This window comes from Saccopteryx leptura, chromosome 1, assembly GCF_036850995.1.
Source record: "Saccopteryx leptura isolate mSacLep1 chromosome 1, mSacLep1_pri_phased_curated, whole genome shotgun sequence".
In the NCBI taxonomy this organism is placed as follows: domain Eukaryota; kingdom Metazoa; phylum Chordata; class Mammalia; order Chiroptera; family Emballonuridae; genus Saccopteryx; species Saccopteryx leptura.
Genome location: NC_089503.1, coordinates 323,272,684 through 323,299,258, shown reverse-complemented (window position 1 = coordinate 323,299,258; position 26,575 = coordinate 323,272,684). Strand labels below are relative to the sequence as shown.

The window sequence follows — 26,575 nt, the reverse complement described above, 5'->3', positions numbered from 1 at the left end:
AGTGAAGGATTTGTTTGGGCTTGCAACATAGGATAAAAGGAAGGAAAATAAAAGAGACTTTGTAGAACTCCTCCACGTGCACTTGATTTTTTTTAAGTAAAAGGTAAATAATAAATATGGCTTATTACAAAGTTAGGTTGAAACATTGCTTTAAAATGAAAGCCCCAGATGATTGTTATTCATTTTCTCTCCAGAAAGTTTAAGTGAAAGTGCCTTTTTAATAATGTCTTGTGGTATCAAAATAGGGTTAGTTGTTCAGGCAAGCGAACAGTGTATGAGCTTATATGGAGAGTCTCTCATTAATAGCTTTTGTTTTTAACAAACCAGTCATCCTTAGTATTGCCTTTCTTTGAAGACATTAAGTTGTTCTGATGGTAACTGCTAGGTTTTTTACTGTTTCTTACTAGTATTCTCACTCCCAATTGTGATAACCTGTAGTGCACCATAGGCAACTGACATGAATGCTAATTAAGGATGGCAGAATTCAGAGTTTAAGAGCTGGTGAATAGAAGGACGCTGAAAGACCAGGATTCAGACAATGGCAAGACCTTTCTTAGCTTTACAGTGGTAAAAGCACAACAGTTGGAACAAGGCAGATGCTGAAAAAAGAAATGTCTGTCGTTTCTGTCAATGGAGTAATAACAATCAGCTGTGTAATTTTTATTTACACTTATCTATCATTTATTGTTTTTGTTGATAATTTTTGTGACTGTGAATTGGAAGATTGTATTTTTTTGTTTGGTTTTTTTTTTTTTTGGTCTGTCCAGTTAACTTCCTATGTATTTTCTGGCAGCATTTAGGGTAGTAGGAATCATTAAAATGTAATGAAATACTAGTAGTTAAGATTATTAACTACTTCCCTTAAATGATCCCTATTCATTTTTAAGATCAAAGTTTACTACATATGTTTGTGAACCTTCCTTAATTTAGATAAGAAAAAGAAAATGACTACTTTAGGATGACTAAAATGTAATTTTGATTAGTGGTGGTATTTATTCAAAGAAGTGAAATTACAAGCTTGAAATTGTCTCTAGGCCTTGGATAGTATATGAAGGTATAAAACCAAGTGATATTAACAAATTTTAATGATACTGTTTTCTTGTTAATTCTCATCAGGTTTAAAAATACCATTTTAAATTAATACAAATACCTTATAAATGAATCACTTATATATAATATAATAATATTTACTTCTGAAATTCTTTTGAAAGAATCTTCAAACATGGTCAACTAAATTAACACTTAAATATATTTTTTCATAATACAGAATTATTCTCTTTTTAAATTATCTTTCAAGAATAATTCACAGTTTTTTATACTCATTAACCAAATGTTCATAAATTATGAATAAAGTTCTAAAAGTTTCTATTATTTCTTACAATCATAAAAATGTGTCTAGGAAATTTTCTTAAATAATCAAAAATAAGATTTATATTTGAAGCAATTTTGGATAAATGTAAGAACAACCAACCATTTCAGAAGAAAAAATAATGCAAACTGTTTAAAAGTTAGGACACAAGAAAATTGGTTCTCCATTTTATTTGGAAGTTTTGACCAGGGCTGGCTCCTCACTTGGCAGATGGCCTGACACCCCTCTGCCAGCTGCCGAGCAGGAGGCTTGGGAAGGATAGTTACAGTAGAAAAGCTACTTGTGATGTTTCCCAGTCAGATCTAAAGAAAAATGGAAGCTGAAGGAACAAAAGATAAATTTTCCTTTCATTAAAAGCTGTGTTTCCTGTTTAATTGAATTCTGTTTTTCATCCTTCATCTACTATTTCAGTACTGGTGCTCCAACTTATTAATTGTGGTATTGGTTTTATAGTTCAAATAATTAGAATTATCTAAAAATCTGTAATCAAAGTGCTCACTAGATGTTTATAATGGCAACTGTTCTCATTAACACTGTAAAATATATACTTCTTAATTTTCCAATAAAATTTACAGTGAATATTTAGGAAAAAAACCCCAGAAAAACAATGAAAATGGTAATATTATAAACTAAAGTTAAAAGGAGACCATATGCCATCATTTCAGTAGCATATCCACCAAATAAAATAAAGCTCATGGGGACAGTTTCCTGATTATCTTCTAATATTTGTAGACCCTAATTATGAATTGAAACAATGTGATTTTATGTTTTTATGTCATAAAAACAGGAAAATAATTTGTTTTTGAATGCTTCCCATATTTTAAGTCACTTTAGGAAAATATTTTTATATTTAAGAGATCTATAATTAATTTTACTTGGTTATTTACATATTTAATCATGCATTTTATGTATAGTTATAATTCTATCTCTTCCTTTACTAATTTTTAATTGCTTTTCTTTGTCTTATTTGCATTTGGTGAGGACATTTCTCTCTAAATCTGTTTTTTGTTTGCTTTAATGGTATTTTCTTTTCTCATTATTAATTATAATAATAAATTTCCTTTCAAAAGAGTTTTTATTTCTCATTTTCCCATGATATTTCAAGAAGGAGCACTAAATGTTACTGAATACATTGGTCATCCAATTCTGAATAGTAAATATAGTTGTATTCTAGAAATAAACTATTATTGATTTTGGCTGAAAAATTGTTTAATAGACTGCTTTATTTCGTTTATTGTTTTTAGGTATATTTGACAGTGACTGTTCTTAAGATACAATATTTAATTATTTTGTTTGCTTTTTATGCCATTGTTATGCTAACTACATTTAAAAAGAGGGAACTAGTTCCACAGCATTTACTGTTCTCTAAAATAGGTTTATAGCAGTGAGTATATGAGTATGTGAAATAATTATTCTTGTATTATTTACTAATTATTTTATTATTTAATTTTATTTTAACTGTAAACCTACTTTTGTCCACCCCTATATTTATTTTTTTCTAATTTCCACATTTTTTATTATATTTTTTAATATTGATGATGTAATGCTTTGGTAATCAACAAAACCAAAAGTGATATTCCCATTTCGAGGTGAGGAGCAAAGGGTTATTGCTAGATAATGTTCTTTTCAGATTCATAACAGAAATATATATTTTATTAGCAGGTATGTGGTTGCACTTTATTTTTATGAGAAATGGAGGCTAGATTCAGTCTAGAAAAGTTATTTTTAAAATGTATTTGCCAACTTTCTGCAAAAATATCAATTCATCCTAAAATGATCTTAACAAACACTAAAAATATTTTTCTTAATATCAGCGAGGGGTACCAGATTCACTATGAGTTTCTTTTTTGTCTTAAGGGACTTTGTATTTTTTCGTTAGGCCTTTTACTCAGCTGTAATCTGGGACTTCCTTTCACCATCATCCTGTGAATCCTACTCATCTTTCTCATTTGCTGGAACCCATTTCCTAGATCTTATGATTTCATTTTTCCTGAGTGATTTTATCATTTATTTTATAGTGCAGGTTTAAACATTGCCTCCTGTGGATGGAAGTGTAGGTTGAAGACACATGTTGCTCCATGTGTCTTCTCTTCCTGTTCGAGCACAGTTTTGCATGATCATTCTTATCCTTCATCCTTAGTGTGTGTCCTAATATCTTTACTGTGGACAATTTTAAGATCATCTTTTTATTCCTAAAGCTTGTGTATTTCACTAATAAAGTGTCCTGGGATGTGTAACTTTTAAAAATTCATTATATAGAACATTCTCTAGAGTCTAGATCTGTGCTTTCCAACAAAGCTGTTTGAAATTTAGTCAGAGGAATAAAACTATGCTGTAAGTACAAAATAAGCACTGGTTTTCAAGGACCTGATATAAAAAATAATGTAAAATATCTTGATTTTATGTTGATTATATATTGACATGATAATATTTTGGTTATATTAGGTTATATTAAATAAAATATTAAAATTGCTTGTTATTGTTACTTTTTTAAATGTGACTACTAGAAAATTTTAAATTACATATATGGTTTTTAATGTGGCTGGCATTATATTTTTATTCAACAGTTCAGGTCCATAATCTTATTGGAATAATTCACTTTGGAAACTCATGTTCTTTAGTTATGATATTTTTCTTAATATGTATTATTTATTTGATGATTTCCTCTCTGCCTTTTTTTCATTGTCTAATTCTCTGGATGTCTATTAACTGACTGTTAGACTTCTAATCACATTAGATAGTTTTTGTTTGTTTTATACATTGGTGCCCAGGTACGTAGCTAAATTTAATTTAATTGACGAGACTGTAGCATTTCTATTGTTTGCAATCTCCCCTGATAATGCTAATAATCCTCTAATTTTATCTGTATTTTATCTTGTTTTTATTTTTATTCTACTTTCTGAAAGTTACTCAACTTTGTTTTTTAGCCATCTTTTTCTTCCTGTTCTTCCCTCTCTTCTTTCTTCCTTTTTCTCTTTCTTTCTTCCTTTTTCTCTTTCTTCCTTCCTTCCTTTCTTTCTTCCTTTCTTTCTTTCTTTCTTTCTTTCTTTCTTTCTTTCTTTCTTTCTTTCTTTCTTTCTTTCTTTCTTTCTTTCTTTCTTTCTTTCTTTCTTTTCCTTTCTTTCTTTTCCTTCTTTTCTTCCCCTTCCTTCCTTCCTTCCTTCCTTCCTTCCTTCCTTCCTTCCTTCCTTCCTTCCTTCCTTCCTCTCTCTCTCTCTCTCTAATTTTAAGATTTAGTTTATTTAGAGTAGTGTCAATTTCACAGAGTATTTTCTGTGCTCTTCCTTTCTCAACCTCTTTAACTCTTGGCAACCACTGATCTTTTTACTGTTTGCATAGTTTTGCCTTTTTCAGAATGCAATATAGTTGGAACCATACTGTAAGTAGTCTTTTCTAATTATCTTTAACTTAGTCATATGCATTTAAAGTTTCTTCAGGTCTTTTCAGAAATAGCTTCGAAGCTCATTTTTAAGTGAGTTTTATTTATTTTAAATTCTGTTATATTTTTAATTTTTAAGATTTTTACAAGGTTTGGGTTTTCTTAACAGTAACTTTTATTCATTAAAATTTGTTTTTCAAGTTGTTATCTATTTCTTATATTTTTTCTTTCTTATTTGTGGTTTGTATTCTTCTGTTTTGTTTCTGTCTTGATGAAGTCTTCATTCAAATTTTCTCAAATATCCATTTACACTTTGCAGTGGTAGTCAGCCTGATCCTTACTGCCCACTAGTGGGCATTCCAGCTTTCCTGGTGGATGGTAGCAGAGCAACCAAAGTATAAATAAAAACATAGATTTAACTATAGTAAGTTGTTTCATAAAGATTTATTCTGCCAAACTTAGTGAAAATCAGACATAAAATACTTGGTAAGTAATTATTATTATATGCTTTAACTTGCTGTAACTCTGCTTTATAAATTTTATAAAGTTACTTTCCTACTTTATAAATCCCCATTATCTTTGAACTGGTGGGTGGTTAGAAAATTTTACTACTATCAGAGATACAAAAGTGGGCGGTAGGTATAAAAAGGTTGACTACCCCTGCTTTAGAGTAACTCATCATTAAAAGCAATGGACTCTTTATGTGCAAGTGAAGAATTACCCACAGGTGAACTGCACTATGGAGTGTTCGGGGAGAAATATGACTTTTCATCTAAAAATACTTATATCTATTATCTATGTTTAATAATTTCTGAAAGGAGCACCACAGCTCATAGGCTGGGTGACACCAACCTGGCTGCTGGCATCCTCAATCACGAAGGGAAAATAGTTTGGAGAACTTGCTTTTGACTGATAAAAACTTTAATTTAGACCTCTAGATTTTAGCTCCAAGTTCAGTCACTGGGACTCAATTCCAACCAGTTGAGTCAGGCCATCTTGGCCAGCTTGACCACCCTGCTCTGCTAATGTCAACAGAATGTTGCAATGGTGTGACTGTCAATATGAAAATAGAGTGAATTTTGTACTTACTTTTTTTATTCTAAGAATCCATTCTTCTTTGTTAAACAGTATTCATCACCAATAGCCAGCCCTTTCTCTTCTCTATTTCCAATTTATTTCTTGTAAGACATGCTTTATCTCTTAAGTAAAATGAAGCCCTTTTTGATGACATGTTGATGCTCTTGCCCCATGTTTTTTACAGCACTGCCTACAACCTACCAATTACTTTCCGCACATGATTTCTTACATATCTAAATTCTGCACCAACAACCTTTAGCAAGATTCTGTTACTTTTATTTTTTACTCTTGTGAGTTTTTATATTTATATATACATATTTCAATAGCCTCAGAACCAATTTGGTAAAGAGTTAGGTTAGGGACGTCAGTGCCTGCTTTCCACAAATCCATTGTGTTTGGTTCAAGAGTAAGAAATTATTCTGTGAAGAATGAATGCAAGATATTTCAGACAGTAGGAAAAGTATGTTTGAAGGCACAGACATATAAAAGAGTATAGAGAATATTAATAGCAATAAGTAGCCCACTACATCTAGGGCAGAGATTATGTGCCAGAGAAGTGATGAGAGAGGGAGAGCAGGCAGGCACAGGACTGTAGAAGGCCTTTGTTGGTCTCCTGAAGGTATTTAGTTTATGCTATTTATAAGGGGGCATTTTTGAAGGATTTTAGGTGCATAAAATATGATCAATTGGGATTATTCAAAACTCATCTAATAGAATTGTATGTAGTTAATGAGATAGTATTTGGTGAGACCAGCCAAGAGAACAGTGCAGGCATGAGAGTTGATAAGGTTCAAACTCTGGCAGTATTTGCAGGGTGTGGGGGAAGAAAATCAGACTCACAAAATATATATGGTGAAGAATGGGGTATATCTAGTAACAGTTTCAAAATTAATTCAAAATAAATTAGGAAGATTTTTTTTTTTTTAATTTTGGTAAACACGACTGGAAAAAGAATGATGTAAAAAAACAATTGGGATAATACAAGAATTTAATATTGGGCATATTGCATTTTATTTTTCTATGGTTTATTATCTGGTTGGCAGTTAGACATGTAATTCTATAGCTGAAGAGAATGGTTCTTACTCAATATGATATTTGGAGTTATCAGAATAGAAGTTAGTTGGCATTATGAATATTGATACTATTGTTCCTTAGAGAGCACATATGTGTTTTTTAGTGAATCTGCACTACTGCACATTTCTTTCTTTCTTAATACGTCTGTTGATGTTGTCATGAATCAGCTCTATTCTGTTTGGCTTGACAAACAATTAGAAATTAAGGCTTCCCAAGGAAGATAAGAGTTTGGGTTAGGTGAAAATATATATAGATAGATAACGTATACATATACTCTCTTTTGAGTCAAGCTCAAGGGTCCCTTATCTATATTGAGAGGTATTGGATGACAATTACAAGACTTTCAAGTAAGTAAGTCCTAAGTTATGTCAGGTACTTCCAACCTAACTTCACTTTCTGATCAATACCTGATTCTTAAGTCCTGATCTCTGTATGTTCAATCACAACTTGATTATTTGACATTGATTCCTATTTGCTTCTCTTTGTTTGAGATTTAACTAGTGCTATTAATGTCAGACTGTATTCTGGCTCCAGTTAAACCCAGCACCATGAATCAAAAAGAAAAATACTGACCTCTTCCTTTGGCAGAAAACATATCTGTAATTTGCTCTACTGAATCACTAAAGTTAGTGCTCTTTGTCTAAAAGAACAGAATAATAGATGTGTCTCCAGGTGCTCATCCATATAAGTCAATGTATAAATATTTTATTAGGTGTATCATTACATAAGGCATTTATGCCATTAATTTATGGCATTGATTAGACAACTAAACAAGAATAACTATAAATATTATAAAATTAAATCCTATAAATTTCGTATTCTGAGATCTCTTAGCTTTATTTCCATGGTAGTTGAGTATAAAACATGAACATAAAGTAACTTTGAATTTGTTTTGATCACCTTGTTTGAGTAAACATATTGCTCAAACAAACAAAAGGTTTTTACCACTTCATCTGAGAACTAATGGAATAACAACGCTTTTGCCTCATAGCTGTTTGGAAAACATTTCTTATTATATGAAGAATATACTGCATTCAAATATAATTAGAGTCAATACTCATCAAATATTTTTCCACAGATTTGTATCCTTAAAATAAATCTAAATTTATATTTCCTCCTTTGAACTCATATTTGAAATTATTGACAAATACGATACTCTCTGTCCTTAGAAATGAAACTACTTTCATAATACTGCCTGCAGTTTCTCTGCTCTGTAGCAATAATACTCTGATTATTAATTGGTTACATCAGAATTTCAGTGTGCTTCACAGTTCTGATAAGTATGTGATACAGATAACTCCTACAACTATTCTGTGGTTAAGTAGATTTGGGAAAAACTGGGTTAAGCCAAATTTATTGTTTTTTGTTTTTTGTTTTATTACTGAATCTTTAGCAAGTTTATATGTATTGTGGCTATCCCAAATACTTTTGATTGCATAATTTTTTTGAAAATAAAACTTGTATGATAATTGTCAAGAACAATACACTATAGACAACACTAAATTAAACCACAACAACTTTGAAGCCCTCATTGACATCTGTGAAGGAATTTACCTACATGAATTTAATCCATGACTGCCTACCCCACCGACACTTTGCAGAGGAGCTAACCTTTCCTATATTTAATTGACACAGTATCTGAATTTAATTTGTTACTGAAAATGGACTTTCTGCCAGTTTAAAGGACAAGTGGAAGTTAGAAAATCTAAGTTTGAATTATAAGTCTGCCATTTATTAGATGATTTACCTTGGGTAGTCACCTTAACTTTATAATGAGGGTAATAATGATGAAGTGCAACTCGAAGTTTATACTAGGAGTAAAAATTTAGAAAATACATAGCATAGTTTCCAACATAGTAGTATCTGTAAATGATAATTTTGAATGGATTCAAAGTAACTCATAAATTATAAAGTAATGAATACTGCTCACATTTTTTTAACCATGTTTATAAACATCTTCCTCTTAGGAACCACCATTCCTCTTCTTTGAGCCATGTGCCAGTGAAATTATTCTGTGTACCTTTTCTCATTTCATTTTTCTTACCTGAACAACTCTTATTTCTCCCCATTTATCTAATGTGTTCTCATTCTACAATCCATTTCTCTAATGGTCTTTCCTCTAGGATGATTTATCTAAAGACCTTGGAACATTTTTACTTTCCTTTTGCTGTCACCTAATGGTCCTCTTATCTATACAATTTATTCCTTGGGTACTTACATGAAAACTTGCATTATAGTTTACATTTTTCTATGCAAGTATTTTGAACTAGATTTAGAGATGCTTAGGAGAAACAACTCTGTCCTAAAGCAAGGTATTTTCTTTTATATGATAGGTTTTAAATAAACATTTGTTGATTTTATTGATTACAAAGGGCAGTGGCTGAAAGTTAAACTCACCATTCATTATGTAAAGAAATTTCAGCAGATACGTGTTGCTAACTACTACTGATCATTGATGGGTAATCCTCATTGCACAAGGACATTTTCTTATGAGCATTTTACATCCCTATTCAGGAATGTTGAAAAGCTTGCCAATATATCATTCCCTTTCAGTGTGACAAGGGTAGAAAGCCAGTTAGTAATCAGTTTTTGTTTCTAATTCATGTTTCTATTAGCTGATCTCTGTAATTTTGGGGAAAATATTAAGTAGAACCAGAGGATGCTAATGTTGAGTCCGCCTTTTTAAGACTCAAGAACCTCCAAACTCAAATTGTTGCATTAAATTATTAGACACAGAATTTTAATGATTGAATATTCCATATTATAGACATTTGACAAATGTCTTCCTCTTTTCAGTTTGCTTTTTCTTCTCCCCAACATACATTCAAATTTATACAATGTTTAAGAAGTGAAAAAATACCTAAAGGGAGAATGCTGGGGGAAAAATTCTCAACTTCATTTCCTATATCAAAATTGCTTTTAGATAGATGCTGAAAAATAATCTCAGGAAAGGGAAGGCCATTCTAAGCAGGATATGAATTGAAGCCCTGATAATCAACAGTGATTATATCTAGATAGTTTCTCAGAATTTTATAGGAAAAAGTTTTTTTTTCCTAAATTAGATTTTTATGATAGTATCTCTCCCTATCTTTCTTGCTCCACACTCTCTTTCCCTTAAATCATCCAGCTATTTATTCTTTCCAGCATCACATGAATCATTTTCTCCCTCCAAAATATTTTCATTTACTCTATTTCTTTGTTTAACTCAGGAGTTCTTATTCCTCATTGCATATATGACTGGCTTCATAATTTCCGCTCTCAGTGTGAAATGAACATGACAGTCTTTTGTTAAAAAACTATTAAGAATTTTTAAAATCAACAGTAGAGTAGTTAACCTAGCACAGGGTCCTTCAAAATGTTGGGCCTTGTATAACTACATGGGACACACACTCATGCAACTGTTCAACCGCACATTATAATCATCTACAAAGGTTTAAGAGGAATGATGCCTAGGGAGCACTCTAGATAAAGTAGATCATGATCTGGAGGTGGAGGCTAGATATCAGTATTATAATTTTAATTGTAAAATTTAATTTAATTTATACAATAATTTAATGTATAAACAGGACTGAGAACTGAACTCAAATGCCATTTCTTGTGACTTCACATTGTACTTATCTATTTACTTTTCATCTCTTTCACTGGACTGTTTTGCTCAAGAATAGGTACCATGTCGTATTAGTCTCCTCATCTTCATGACATAGAGCAATGACTAGAATATTATGAGCCTCTAAAACTGGTTATTGAGTGAAGGAACAAATAGATAGATATTAATAGAACTAGTTTATTCATTTCATAGAGAATAATCAAGGAGAAAATAAAGGCAGCCTTTGCAAGATAATCTAAAAGTAAAAAGTGAAAGCATGTTCTTAAAGAGAATGGGATAAAGTAAAATAAAAGATTTGAGAAATTATATCTAAATATGAATTTTCTTTTTGAACATGGTGTTGACCACAGAATAGCTTCCATAATTCTGTGCTTAGAGGGACAATTATTTTATTTTGCTATTACTCACTAAACTTCCAGTGTTGAGAAAAGCCAAAAACAAGGAATAGATATCAAAAAAATTTTAAACAGAATTAAGAAAAAATAATCACTCCCTAGATATACCTATTATAATTATTGGGAGAAAAATTGGTGGTTATACTACTTCTAGATGTATTGTGCAGCTTGTGAATGGGACTGTAGTTGGGAAGGAGTGTCTGTTTTGTTTTTTGTTTTTTGTATTTTTCTGAAGCTGGAAATGGGAGGCAGTCAGACAGACTCCCGCATGCGCCCGACCGGGATCCACCCGGCACGCCCACCAGGGGGCGATGCTCTGCCCATCCCGGGCGTCGCTCTGTCGCGACCAGAGACACTCTAGCGCCTGGGGCAGAGGCCAAGGAGCCATCCCCAGCGCCCGGGCCATCTTTGCTCCAATGGAGCCTTGGCTGCGGGAGGAGAAGAGAGAGACAGAGAGGAAGGAGAGGGGGAGGGGTGGAGAAGCAGATGGGTGCTTCTCCTGTGTGCCCTGGCCGGGAATCGAACTCGGGACTTCCGCACGCCAGGCCGACGCTCTACCACTGAGCCAACTGGCCAGGGTGAGTGTCTGTTTTTAACAGTGGCATGTCAGATCAAAGTAGTAGAATAAATGTAATTGTCCACAAATACTGGTAAAGTACAATTCTAGTACATACATACAGGGTTGAGAAAAAGTAGGTTTATAATTGTGAGTACACGAAACACAGTGTATATTATTGTATTATTTATTAATTATTTCATTATTTTTCATACAAGCAACTAACGCTCACTTTTGCTCCACCCTGTACACTTTACTACATAAATTATATTGCTATAAGTTGTTTTTATCTAAATAGTATACCATAGCAATTTGAGGACACAAGAGATATTTCATTTATTTATTCTTCACAGATTTTGGTAAACTAAGAACAGAGGAATAGTCATATATTTTTGTCTATATGATTATTTTGTTTTATTTGTTGAGATAAAATTCACAATATAAAATCACCATTCTCACTGTTTTAAAATATACAATTCAGTAGCTTTTAGTACACTCATATTGTTGAGCTATCATCATCATTATCTTGTTCCATATTATTTTCATCTTCAAAAAGAAACTCTGTATCCATTAAGCTTTCACTGCCAATTCCTCCCTAAGGCCAGCCCCTGGCAACAATTAATTTGGTTTCTGTTTCTATGGTTTGCCTAGTCTACATTATTTCAAATAAATAAAATCATATAATAAGTGACCTAATTAGGATTAGCTTTTACATTTCTGCAAAAAGAGTGTGGGATGTTTGATGACTGCATTGAATTTCCACATTACTTTGGGAATTATTGCTATATTAACAATATTATGTCTTCCCATCCATGATCATAAAATGTCTTTCTATTTATGTAGATATTCTTTCCTTTCTTCTATTTTTTAATTTTCAATTTACAAATCATGTACCTCCTTGGTTACACTTACTACCAAGTAATTTTTAAAATAAATACATTTGTAAATTGAATTGTTTTCTTTTTTGTGTGTGTGACAGAGACAGAGACAGAGAGAAGGACAGATAGGTACAGACAGGGAGAGATATGAGAAGCATCAGTGCTTCATCGTGGCTCCTTAGTATCCTTACATGTTCACTGATTGCTTTCTCATATATATGTTTCTTGACCGAGGGACTAGAGCAGAGCAGTGACCCCTTGCTCAAGCCAGTGACCTTAGACTCAAGCTAGCGACCTTGGGCTTCAATCCAGAGATGTCTGGGCTCAAGCCAGTGACCATGAGTTCATGTTTTATGATCTCATGCTCAAGCCAGTGACCACTCACTCAAGCCAGATGAGCTTGCACTCAATCCTGCAACCTTGAGGTTTTGAAGCTGGGTCCTCCACGTCCCAGTCTGACATTCTATCCACTATGCCACTGCCTGGTCAGGCTGAATTGTTATTTTTCTTTTTGGATTTTTCAGTTCTACTGTATCAATATGCAATATATAGATTCCATGATGATCTTGTATTTATTTATTTTTGTTACCTTAGGGTGAAATTTTTTAGTCTTTTACTACTAAGTATAATGTCTTCTGTTGGTATTCCCTTAGCATGTTGAAGAAATCTTTCTATTCTTTTGTTAAGTATTTTTTTGAATCAAGAAAGCTGTTAAATTTTGTCAAATGCCTTTTATATACAAAACTGAGGTGATCATGGGACCTTTCTCTTTTAGACTATCAATTTTGTGTATTATGTTATTTGACTTTCAAATTGAACCATTCTTGAATTTCTAGATTAAAAAAAAACTTGATCAAAATATATAAATAATTCTTTGGACATGTTGCTGGATTTGGTTTGTCTGTATTTTGTTGAGGATTTATTTATTTATTTATTTATTTATTTATTTATTTTGCATTTTTCCAAAGCTGGAAACAGGGAGGCAGTCAGACAGACTCCCACATGCGCCCGACCGGGACCCACCTGGTATGCCCACCAGGGGGCGATGTTCTGCCACTCTGGGACGTCGCTCTGTTGCAACCAGAGCCATTCTAGTGCCTGAGGCAGAGGCCACAGAGCCATCCTCAGCGCCTGGGCCATCTTTGCTCCAATGGAGCCTCAGCTGTGGGAGGGGAAGAGAGAGACAGAGAGGAAGGAGAAGGGGAGGGGTGGAGAAGCAGATGGGCGCTTCTCCTGTGTGCCCTGGCCAGGAATCGAACCTGGGACTTCTGCACACCAGGCCAACACTCTACCAGTGAGCCAACTGGCCAGGGAGAGGATTTTTTCATCTATATTCTTAAGAAATATCAGGCTATAATTTGATTTTATTGTGAAGAGGTTTTTTTGTTTGTTTGTTTTTTCTATTTTTCTGAAGTTGGAAACGGGGAGGAAGTCAGACAGACTCCTGCATGCACCCGACCGGGATCCACCTAGCATGCCCACTAGGGGGCGATGCTCTGCCCATCTGGGGCATTGCTCTGTTGCATCCAGAGCCGTTCTAGCGCCTGAGGCAGAGGCTATAGAGCCATCCTCAGCGTCCGAGCCAACTTTGCTCCAATAGAGCCTCAGCTGTGGGAGGGGAAGAGAGAGACAGAGAGGAAGGAGAGGGGGAGGAGGAGAGAAGCAGATGGGCGCTTCTCCTGTGTGCCCTGGCCGGGAATCGAACCCAGGACTCCTGCACGCCAGGCTGACGCTCTACCACTGAGCCAACCAGCCAGGGCCTTATTGTAAGAGTTTTTAAGCCCTGGATTGATAACTCAGTGGTCAAGATATTGTGTCTATATGCCAAGATTGTGGGTTCAATTCCCAGTTAGGGCACATAGAAGAATGAACCAATTAATGCATAAGTGGAAAAACAAATTGACATCTATCTATCATCTATCTATCTATCTATCTATCTATCTATCTATCTATCTATCTATCTATCTATCTATCTCTTTCCTTCTCTTTCTCTTTTTCTCCTTTCCTCTCTATATGAAAAATAAGTAAGTAAATAAATAAATAAAGGTATAAAAAAAGAGTTTGTCTGGTTTGGTATCAGGATAAGGCTGACCTCAAATGAATTAAGAAATGTTTCTTCATCTTCTATTTTTTGGAAAAGTTTGACAAGAATTAGTGTAAAGTCGTCTTTTAAATGATGGTAGAATTTACCAGGGAAGTCATCTGGTTCTGGACTTTTTAAAATTTTTTTGATTGGTAGGTTTTTGATTAACAATTTAATCTCTTTATTTGCTAAAGGTATATTCAGATATCCTATTTCTTATTGAGTCAGTTTCAGTAGTTGTATATTTCTAAAAATTTGTCCATTTCATTTGGATTATCTAATTTGTTAGAGTACAATTGTTCTTATAACTCCCCTATAAATCTATTATTTTTTTAAGGTTAATAACAATATCCCGTTCTTTTACTTGAGACCTCTCTAGTTTTTTTTTGGTTGGTCTATAAAGACTTGTCACTTTTGTTCATCTTTTCAAAGAACCAAATTTTGGTTCCATTGATTCTCTTTACTATTATGCTGTTTTTATAGATAGATAGATATTGATATAGATATACTGTATATATGTAGTATATATACAGTAAACATTTCTTCTACATGTTTGTGTTTAGTTTGATCTTACTTTTCTAGTTCTTTAAGGTATGAATTTGTTATTGATTTAAAATCTTTCTTCATTTTAATATAAGCATTTATAGCCATAAATTTTCTTTAGAACTCTTCTTCCACTCCATTAAACAGATTTTGAAACATTCTGCTTTTGTTTTCACTTGTAACAAAGTACTATTCTAGTTTCTCTTCCAAATTCTTCTGCCTGTAACACATCTGTGAACTGTATTATTCCATTTCCACATATTTATAAATTTTCCAGCTTTGTTTCTGTTATTGATTTCTAATTTAATTGGTATTAGAGAAAATAGTTTGTAATTTTAACCTTTTAAAATTTATTGAGACTAATTTTATGGCCTGACATATGGACTATCCTGAAAAATGTTCTATATGCAACTTATATCACTGTTTTTTTCTACCTAAATTTTGTCTTTTATTTGCTTTATATATTTTTGGGCCCTGTTTTTCGGTGCTTACATACTTATATTTGATATATCTTCTTGACAAATTGATACTATTTTCATGGAATATAGTTTTCATTCTTTAACTTTCAACATATTCGTGTCTCTGGACCTAAAATTAGTCTCTTATGGACAACATATATTTGAATCATATATGTTAGTTTTTTTAATATTCTAAGTATTGTCTTGTATTTGGAAAATTTAACACATCTACATTTAATTAATTACTGATGTTGAAAGACTTATTTCCTTTGCTATGTGTTTTTATATGTAGTTTATATGTTTTATTCATTTACTTTTTTACTGCTGCCTTGTTTTACATTTAATTGATTTTTTGCTGTGTACTGTTTTGATACCCTTCTCTTTTCTTTCACTATATATATTTTACTGAATTTCCTAGTGGTTATTATAGGAATTACATTTAATATTTGAATTTGTAGCCATCTGGTTAGAATTAATAGCAAATTAGTTTCAATAGTATGTAAAAACTTTCTATATAGCTCTGTTCCTCTACATTGTTATCACAATTGCATCTTTATATATAAATATATGCCTATTACCATAAATTTATCATTATTGTTTCATCCATTTTTAAATATATGAAAAAGAAGTTACAAACTAAAAATAAATGTAATATGCATTCATATTTACTTATATAGTTACCTTTTTCTGTATTTAAAAAAAATTCCTATGACTAAAATTTACTGTCTGATGTTCCTTTATTTCAACTCAAAGAACCTCCTTTCATATTTCTTGTATGACAAGTCTACTGGCAGCAAAATCCTTTAAATTTTATCTGAGAATATCTTAATTTCACCTTCATCTTTGAAAGATCGTTTTATTGGATATTGACAATGTTTTCTTTTAGTGCTGTAAAATCTCCATGGTTTCTGATGAGAATTGACATCATATTAAACATTATTGTTCATGGCAAACCATTTTACTCTTGCTGCTTTCAAAATTTTTCTCTTTGTCTTTCAGCAGTTTGATTATAATACCTTGCTGTGGACCACTTTTGGTTTATTCTACTTAGAATTAATTGAGTTTTCTGTATACTATGATTTATTAAATTTGAGAACTTGGCCATTATTGTCTCAGATATACTTTCTGGCTCCCTTTCTCACTCCTGTCCTCCTGGGAATCTCATAGTGCATTTGTCAATCCATTTGATAGTGTTCCACAGTCTCTTAGGCTCCATGCATTTGACCTCACTCGTTTTCTTTCTGCTCTTCACACTGAATTATTTCAGTTGACCTGTCTCTAGTAAAAAAAAAACAACTGATTGTTTTTTTTTCTTGTTTAAATCTGCTGTTGAACCCTACCAGTGAATTTTTTATTGTAGTTCTTGTAATTTTCAGTTACATAATTTGTATTTGGTTCCTTCATATAATTTTTATTTATTTATTATTGTTCTCTGGTGAGACATTATTCACATAGCTCCTTTCAGTATTTTGTCTTTGGTTTCTTTTATCCCTTTGATTATATTTAAAACAGTTGATTTAAGTCTTTTCTAGTAGGTCCAGTGGCTGCTCTCTGTCAGGACAGTTCTTATAAGTGGGCTGTATTTTTTTGTTTCCTTCCATACCTCATAAATTTTTGTCAAAATGTGGACATTTTGCATGTGTAATGTATAATTGTTACATTGTTATAATGTAACAATCCTGTAAATTAGACCCCATCTCCTCATTGAGGAATTGTTATTGTTTTTGATGGTTGTCGTTTGCTTGCGTAGTGGCCTTGCTGAGCTAATTTTCTAAAGTCTATATTCTTTGTTAAGTATGGCCAATAAAGTCTATGTTTGTGAGGTTAGTTGTGGTCTTATAATGACTTTACTAAGATTTCTTTAAACTCTTGAAACAAAATAAGAAAAATAAAAATTTTTCCCATTTTTATAGTTTAATTGTGTATAGAGCAATTCTTTGTTGCTTAGCCAGGTAGTTTACAAGTTTACTTTCTCCCTTTCTGCTTGCACTGAGCCAGAAGCTCAGCCAGAGGTAAATGCTTAAGTCCTCTCAAGTTTATCGCATCATACAGCATGCCATAGGCATGTCTATGGTTTCCTTTGAATATAGATTTCTTTGAATATGTTGAACTTTTTAATAGACTTAAGTTTTTCAAGTATCTCCTTCTCCAGCCTCTTCTGTTCCAGGCAGTTTGGTTCATCAACTTCCTGCCCCTGCTATCATCTATCATCTCTTGCTCTGGAGGTAGTGGCTATTATAGTTGCCTTTACATGCTTATGACAGCATTATCTATGAAGCAGCTTAAGATGCCAGGAACCTCTTATGTAGGCAAAACAAGGTCAAGCCCTTAAGCAGATCCTTCAGGGAACAATCACACAGTCAAAACACTAAAATCCCTTTTTTGAGAATAAGCCCAACTGTTCCCTACGGTACTCACAACCTACACCAGGAATGTAGGCTGCCTTCTTCAAGGCTGCTGCAGAATTGGGGAGTGGAAGATAGTAGTAACAGGGAAAATTGATATGCCAGAGAAGTCTTACAGCAAAATTCTGCACAGAGCATTCTGCTAGTTATTAGAAACAGGGTTATATTAAATTCCAAAGTACCTAAAACAATTGATTGTTTAAATCTCTGACAGTTTTCATAGCTTCTATGGCTGTTTTAGTTCTGCAATGGAAGAGCTGGGTGGTTGCAAGCCCTGCTTGGTTGGCTCAGTAGAAAGAGCACTGGCTCAGTGTATGGACATCCTAGGTTTGATACCTGGTCAAGGCACACAGGAGAAGCAACCATCTGCTTCTCCTTCCTCTCTCTCCCTCTTCTATCCCTCTTTTACTCTTGCAACCAGTGGCTCAGTTGGTTCGAGTGTGGCCTGGGCATTGAGGATAGCTCTGTTGGAGTGCATCAGCCTCAGGCACTAAAAATAGCTTGGTACTTGAGCATTGGCCCTACATTGGATTGCTGAGTGGATCCTAGTTGTGGCACATGTGGGAGTCTGCTTCACTGTCTTCCCTCCTCTCATCTAAAAAAATTTAAAAAAAGACCATGATAATACATTGATTATTTTGGAGTTGTCATTTTTACTTAGTTCACTATTCTATACAGAGTTAGTAATGGCCAGTTAAAATCAAATTTTTCCATTTGAAAGCATATATTATCATTAGGGAGGCAGTTCTATTATTATCATAATCTGCTTTTTTTTCAGTTACATGATACATTACACGTTCTTAATCTAACCAGGGGTGTTGCTTATTAGAACAATGAAATAGGCCATGATCAGATAGTTACAATAACTTATTTGTTAAAGAAATATCCATCTTCTTAACATTGCTGTAGATGATAATGTCCTTTCATCCTTTATCTCCTGTTTTAAAGCATAATTTTCCACTTAGTATTCTCTTGAGCATTCTAAGGCAAAATGTTTATGCTTGGTTTTTTCTTTTACATTTTGTCATATTAAGGTGCAAGTTCTACAGTTTTAAAGAGCTGTCTCACCTTCCTGTAGAGGCAGCTTCAGCAGCATCATTGCCCTTGCCCTTCATGTTGGTCATCCATTAACCTTCTACTTCTGATCAACTACTCAGCACCTACCTTGATCTTCACACTCTTTCAAAAGCAATTTGCTCTGCTACTACGTGTCGGCACTTTCAGTGTAAGGACAGTTATAAGAAATAAAAACTATGAACATAAGGCTCAGAAAATTAAAAAAAATAAAATTTTGGGGAAAATATAAACAGCTTAGCTTTAAGTCTTAAAATCTGGAAATTTATTTTATAATAATGCTATAAAAAAGATGTTTTGTTTTGTTTTTGTTAACCTTATTTTCATTAAGGAAAAATTAGGAGCCATGAACAATATAAATGCATAAAATATACATTACTATTATTTTTTATTGAGGATATTGTTACCCATAGTCAATAGGAGTTTCAACTGGTTGCCAAAAACTTATTTTAAGTTTTCTGGTCATAAGGGTAAATTCAGAACCAACTGAGGCTAACTGGATATCTATTTCTTTCTTCTAAAAAAAATATTATAGGTCTTGAGGTTTACCAGAATGCTGTAAAACAAGACACACACACACACACACACACACACACACACACAAACACAGAGTTATGTTTCTTAGAAATGTACTCTGAAGTGATGTTTTATTTTAGTAATTAATGAAACAGAGTAGCCATGTCAATAATATAGGATTATATGAAATAGATAAGAATCTCAAATTCATCACTAGATTGGAAGTTTCATTAGGGGAGGTACGTTTAAGTATTGTTTTTTTAAATTTTTTTTTAACTGTTGTATATCAGGGAAACTAGTTCATAATAAAAGTGCAGTACATGTTTGAATAAAGAAATTAGTTACATAGTTTAATTTTATTATTGTTATAGCAAGGTGTACATGTCATATAAAATGAATTTATGTTTTTATGTCCTTGCTATTTAAATATTATGAGTAAAATGATATAGTTGAAGGGTTAACACATGAAGAAGCTAATTTAGTTTTCTGTAGAGTGGAGAGATGTATGAGTTATATACTTATAATCATAAAGCTTTATTATATTTAAATAAACCATTTTGTTCCCCTGAACCTAAAACATATTTCAAATTTTCAGAACTTCATTTTAGGTTTATTCTGTGCCGACTTCCCATCTAATGCAGATAAAAATATATGAGTTATTGGGTTCTTTAAAACTGGGGTTGATAGTGGAAATGCTGACAAATCTTTATTACAGATGCCAGTAGAATGAAGTGCCTTTACCTCTAGTAAATGCTGATGTGGAGATTTAAGACTATATGAGAAATCAGTGAAGTTGTCCTGGAGAGGTTTATCATATTATTCACTGAACTCAATGTGTGGTATAGTAATTGCTTCTGCTACCATTTTTCTTTTATTCTGTGAGGTTATTATTTATCCTTGTGCTGTGTGAAACAGAAAGAGAGTTTAAAAGAGAGTCATAACTCGGTGTAAACTATCTTGTGGCACAGTGTAACTGGAGATAGGAATCACAGCTGGAACACTGTGTCTTGCCAGAATTAAATATAGGAAGAATGATATTTGACATTGCTGAAATCCATAAATACTAAAAAAGACACAATCATACCACATAATTTTTTCTTGTGATATGAAACTGTTTTAAAATATATATATATATCTTATTTCATTTGTGCAGTGGTTGCCAGGGGGAGGGAAAAGGAGGAGAGGAAGGGAGGTAGAGAAAAGGGACAGGCATAAAGAAAACCAAATAAAAGGTGACAGAAGATGATTTGACTTTGGGTGATGTGTATACAACATAATCGAATGTCAAAATGACCTGGAGATGTTTTCTCTAAATCTATGTACTCTAGTTGACTAAAGTCATCCCGTTAAAATTAATATTCTAAATAAACTTAAAAATATATGTATATCTAAATAAGCTTTTGACTCTCACAGGGATCATCAATTCATTTGCCTGTGATGGAAGTTTTCTTATAGATTATAGATGAAGAAAATCTGTTAATAAGTTAGATGAGTTAGATGGTTATTACTAAAAGCTAGATTAATTTATTTTTATTTTTTAATTAATTAATAATTTTAGTGAAAGAGACAGAGAGAGGGATAGACAGACAGAAAGAGAGAGAGATAAGAAACATCAACTCATAGTTGCATCACGGTAGTTGTTCACTGATTGTTTTCTCATATGTACCTTCACTAAGGAGTTCCAGCTGAGCCACTGACCCCTTGCTCAAGCCAGTGACCTTGGGTTCAAACCAGTGACCGTGGGTTTCAAATCAGTGACCTTTGGTCTCAAGCCAGCGACCATGGGGTCATGTTTATGATCCCATGCTCAAGCTGGTGACCCTGTGATCAAGCTGGTGAGCTGGTTTCAAGCCAGAGTAGCATGTGCTCAAGCTGTGACCTCAAAGTTTTAACCTGGGACCTCTGTGTCCCAGGCTGATGCTTTATCCACTGCACACCACCGATCAGGCTAGATTAATAGTATTTAAATAGCATAATAATTTTTGAAATTTTTGCTCTGTTTGTACCTTAAACACATATATCCCTCACATGCCTCATGCACTCATAAGTAATCACTAGCTTATATCATATTTTTCCCCAGTGGGCAAGTGAATTTGTATTAAAAATATGCCATAAGGATTTTGAAACAAAAAGTTAAAATAGAGACAATGGTGATTTAACAGTGCAAATAGGAAAATAAGATCATTTTTATATATGTATTAGTACCTAAATCTGATGAATTTAAACTATGCTATTTTCGCAAATTCTGTACTTTTATGTTAAAAACACATATTCATATTTGTAAAGGAGATAATTTGTGATGTAGAAAGTGAATTTTCTGGATTATATATTTACTTTGTTTCTACAATGTTGTTTTGATTGCATTGATTAATGAATAAATGTATCACCATTTTTGCCTGCAGTATAGATCAGTGGCTAATCCCAGTTATTAAAAATAATAATAAATACATGAAATACATATTACATTATCTAATGTGCAATATAAAATTCTGCATTTTCATGGTTTTTGGAAATGATCACTAGGAATTTTTTAATGTGGGAATTATAGTGTGGTGGTAAGTGGTCTAGCAGTCTGACTACTTGAATTGTATGATAATTGTTGTTAACCTTAGGCAAAAAATACTTAACACCCCTGTCCTCAGTTACTTCATCTGTAAAAAAAAATAATATTACTGACTGCACCTGGTGGTAATGAGAAATAAATGAGTTAATCTAAGGGAAGCGCTCAGAATAGGACTTGACACGAAGTGCTTGGAAAATAGAAGATGGTGGCATTAGTGCAGGAAGCTTGAAAAATGGTTCGTTTGTGGCTTTTAAATTTAAAAGAAAGTATATATTCACTTATTTATAAGTCAGAAACTGAGACCAAAGTTTGAATTTGTTAGAGATAATTTATTGAACCAAGGTAATTCTTTTGATTCCCATTCCACCAACCCTAAATTCTTAGGCTATCCCCTCTTCTGCAGGGGAATATGGTGTGTTCTTCTCAAGCCTCTAACCCTCTGCTCATGGGTTAGGGACCTGAGGATTTGTTTCTACCATACTATAACCTCGCAGGGGAAACTACCTCTTCAAGTTCAAGTTCTCTTGTTTTACTCAGTTGACCAGAGCAATTTTTTTTTTTTTGTAAACCTGGCGATGTCTGGTATTACTGATGCAAATTTAAGGAACTATCTTGCCATATAAATTGTTCATGTCTAGTACAGAAGATATACATATAAATTACCTCTCACTATTTAATATGGTAAATATTATGGTAAAAGAATTCAAAAGTCATGTAGGAGAACCAGAAAAAGAATACACCTGAAATGCCTGAATATGACTGCTGAGCTCAGGATAGCTGTTTAGTTGTAGTAACCCTTCTTTTCAGGGTAACAGGGGCATTTAAACTGTTAGGTAATATGTTATCTAACTTAAAAGACTAAGAGGCCTGGAAAAGTAGAAGAAATATAGATATAATAACCCAAAAGGTGGAAAAATACAGTATGTCATTTTCTAGTACTCTGTATACCCATGAGGAACAAAGTTTTCATGTGATCACATGGTACATAAAAATTAGACAAGACTATTTTGTTGCCTTATGATAAACCCAAATATTTAGCTTTGAATTTAGTTACATATTAATTTGATTTCTAGATGTTTAACCTAATTGCATCTAAAAATTTAGCATATATAAACTTTTCACAAATAATCTTATGGTATGGAAAGCTATATAAAATAGTGAGGAAAGTATATATCCTGGAATTTAAATAACCTGAGTTAAAATCTCTACTTTTCTTCTTTTTAGTTTTTGTATCTATTCATAGACATATGATCTAGAAAAAGAATTTAACTTTTCTTGAAGAATGACCAATGTGAAATAGTCTTAATAATCACCCTACTATTGTTTGCGTCTATAGGGATTTTTTCATTTGTTTGTTTTGTTTTGTTTGTTTGTTTGTTTTCAGTTAATCCCTTCATTGATGGCTGGTGTCCCTTTTTTGGAACAGTCCAGTGTCATTTTGATCTCAGGGCTTTTACTTGCTGTGTCTTGGCCTAAAAAGCTCTTCTTTCAGATTTTCAAATGACTAGACTCTTCTTTTTTTTAACTTCTACCTCAACTCTCATCTCCTCAAAAGGAATTCCACACTTATTACTTTATTGTCTTATCTTCTCTTATCTTATTAAGTATCTTCCAGTTTTTCTGTATAATGTTTCTCGATTTTATGATTTTATACCATTTATTGACATATAAAATTACATGTTTAGGCATTCATTATTGGTTTTCTCTTTCATATCATGAACTTTATTACTTGGATTTTTCTTTTAGAAAGAGGAGGGCTGCATCAAAGTAGATGGCCAACATAATGAATATGTTCCTGATAAATGTTAGTTTTTTATATATGTTCTAAAATAAGCTATTACTTTTTTCCTATAAGTAAATGTATTAGTTGTAATTTTCATAGTTGTTAAAAAATGTGATAATATATATAAAAATTTCTAATTCTTTGCATGTGCTAGGTAATTAGGCAATGAGTTTTTTCATTCTTTTTCAATAGATCCCACTAAAATAACACATCAGATATTGATAAAGGTTATAAATCAACTTGGGATATTGTAATGATAGTGAAATTATATTTGTATGTATTATATATTATATCTGTACATATTATATTTCTGTATTATACAGTATGTAGCATGTCATATTGTCATACTTATTATATGTGGTATAAGCTATATATTAAAGATATATAACTATTTTTATTATTTTCAAGGTAAATTATTATATTTAAATATTCTTTTGTGAAGAACAAATATTACTGATAATCTGCCTTGTTAGTATTTCAAAATATAAAGTGAGGCAAAGGTAAGTTTACAGTTATGAGTACATGAAATACAGAGTTTATTCTTGTATTATTATTTATTATTATTTTCCATAGGAACAACTATAAACCTACTTTTGTCCCATCCTGAATATTAATTAAAATTAGAAAAAGATATAATTTATTTGTGTCATAAATTAAAGTGAAATTTTCTATCTTCTAAGAAAAGCTATAATTCTGATATTAGGTTTCATGATTAACTGATACCTCCTACATTCATATTCACTGTTTCCAGGAAGAACCTTATGTCCTGTTTAAGAAGTCTGACAAACCACTCTATGGGAATGATCGATTTGAAGGCTATTGCATTGACCTTCTCAGAGAGTTATCAACAATCCTTGGCTTTACATATGAAATTAGACTTGTGGAGGATGGAAAATATGGAGCCCAGGATGATGGCAATGGACAGTGGAATGGAATGGTCCGTGAACTAATTGATCATGTAAGTCTTTTTTCTCAGTATTTATCACTTTTGGTAGATTATTATTTCTTTTTGATGGTCATTGGTTAATAATGTCAAGTATATATTTCCTTCAACCATTTTATTGAAAGTATGTTTTTTTGCAATTAAATAGAAAAAATCAAAGAGAGATGTAAAGTTCATATAAAGAGTTTTCTATCTTAAATTAGTATTCAGTTGTTTTGATATCTTGAAGTATTTTCTCTTAACTTATAAAATGGAATGTGATTTTCAACATTGATTTTTTTTTTTTTTTTTTACTTTTAATGCCAGCTTTTCTCAATAGAGTGAATGGGTGATACAAATCTAAATTTCATGATAAATATTTTCTATACTAAGGTATTTTCTATATAGGGCAAAGAGCATAGAATAAGGTACTATTTTAAAATAAAGCAAGAATATTAAACATATTTTAACAGGGTGATAAACATTTTGTTTTATATTTTTTAATTAAAGAAACCAAGGATTTTTTTCATGGACAAGAAAGCATTATTTATCATAGTTATTTTATTTTATTTTATTTTTTTTCTGAAGTTGGAAACAGGGAGGCAGTCAGACAGACTCCTGCATGCCCACCAGGGGGCGATGCTCTGCCCATCTGGGGCATCGCTCTGTTGCGACCAGAGCCATTCTAGCACCTGAAGCAGAGGTCATGGAGCCATCCTCAGTGCCCGGGCCAACTTTGCTCCAATGGAGCCTCGGCTGTGGGAGGGGAAGAGAGAAACAGAGAGGAAGGAGAGGGGAAGGGGTGGAGAAGTAGATGGGTGCTTCTCTTGTGTGCCCTGGCCAGGAATCAAACCCAAGACTCCTGCATGCCAGGCTGATGCTCTATCACTGAGCCAACCGGACAGGGCCAAGAAAGCATTATTTATAATGTCTTAGTTGGTAAAGTCATTCCTTTGAAATAAATTTTTATCTTTTAAATATAGCATTGTATTTATTTTGTGATTTGTAACATTTAAGTTTATTTTACTATTTGCCATAATACTAGGGGTAAATAATTGCTAAGAATTCTACAAAATAATAAAAATAATTTTCTTTTAAATTTTTATTTATTAATTTTATAGAGGGGGAAAGAGACAGAGAGAAAGAAGGGGAGGGGCAGGAAGCATCAACTCCCATATATATGCCTGGACCATGCAAGCCCAGGGTTTTGAACCAAAAATAATTTTATTTTAGAGAACATTGTGAATTGTACGCTTAATAAAAATTCTTACTTGTGGAAGTAGCAAATATGAGCAATTTTCAAAGCATTTTGAAACATTTTTATTAATTACAAACTTTATTATCAAGAATAAAGACATATGAGAAAGAATAATATGTTAATAAACATGATTAGTATCTATGAATTTTCTAATACAGTACCTGACATTTAGTAGATAATAAATAAGAACATAACTAATAAGCACAAATTTTGTATCTTCTTACTTATTCTATATTTCTCCTATAGTGTTGATGAGTATCCTTATTGAAGACTCAGAATTAAAATATTTAGACACTGTTACAATGAAAAAAATGTAGCAATTATAGTGCTATTGATATTAATTACGAATTGAATTTTAATCAGTAAAGTCAATCAAAAACCTTTGGTTGATGAATATTTCAGTGCTTTTCCACCTAAATGGCCTATGTCTTTGAATGGTAGCTTTGTATTAGAATTAGTTAAACTTAGGAAGGAATTATGTATTAGGAAATCAAACTCACTATTAGATTAGAAATAGGTAATATAATGGGAAAAATAATGCTTAAAATATGAGCAAATTGGGGGCACCCAATTAAAAAAAAGTAGTATTTGATATGTTTTCAATCAAATAATTAAAGGAAAAATCAAAATAAGTT

General features: G+C 32.5%; 1 protein-coding gene across 4 annotated transcripts in view; it reads left to right on the top strand.

Moving 5' to 3' along the window:
• Nucleotides 1–26,575, top strand: part of GRIK2 (glutamate ionotropic receptor kainate type subunit 2) — a 681,135-nt gene that overhangs the window by 426,244 nt on the left and 228,316 nt on the right. For all 4 annotated transcript variants that reach the window (XM_066358812.1, XM_066358814.1, XM_066358813.1 and 1 more), the window contains one exon: nucleotides 24,512–24,718. In XM_066358812.1, the coding sequence (XP_066214909.1) occupies nucleotides 24,512–24,718 (207 nt within the window). The remainder of the gene's footprint in view (nucleotides 1–24,511; nucleotides 24,719–26,575) is intronic.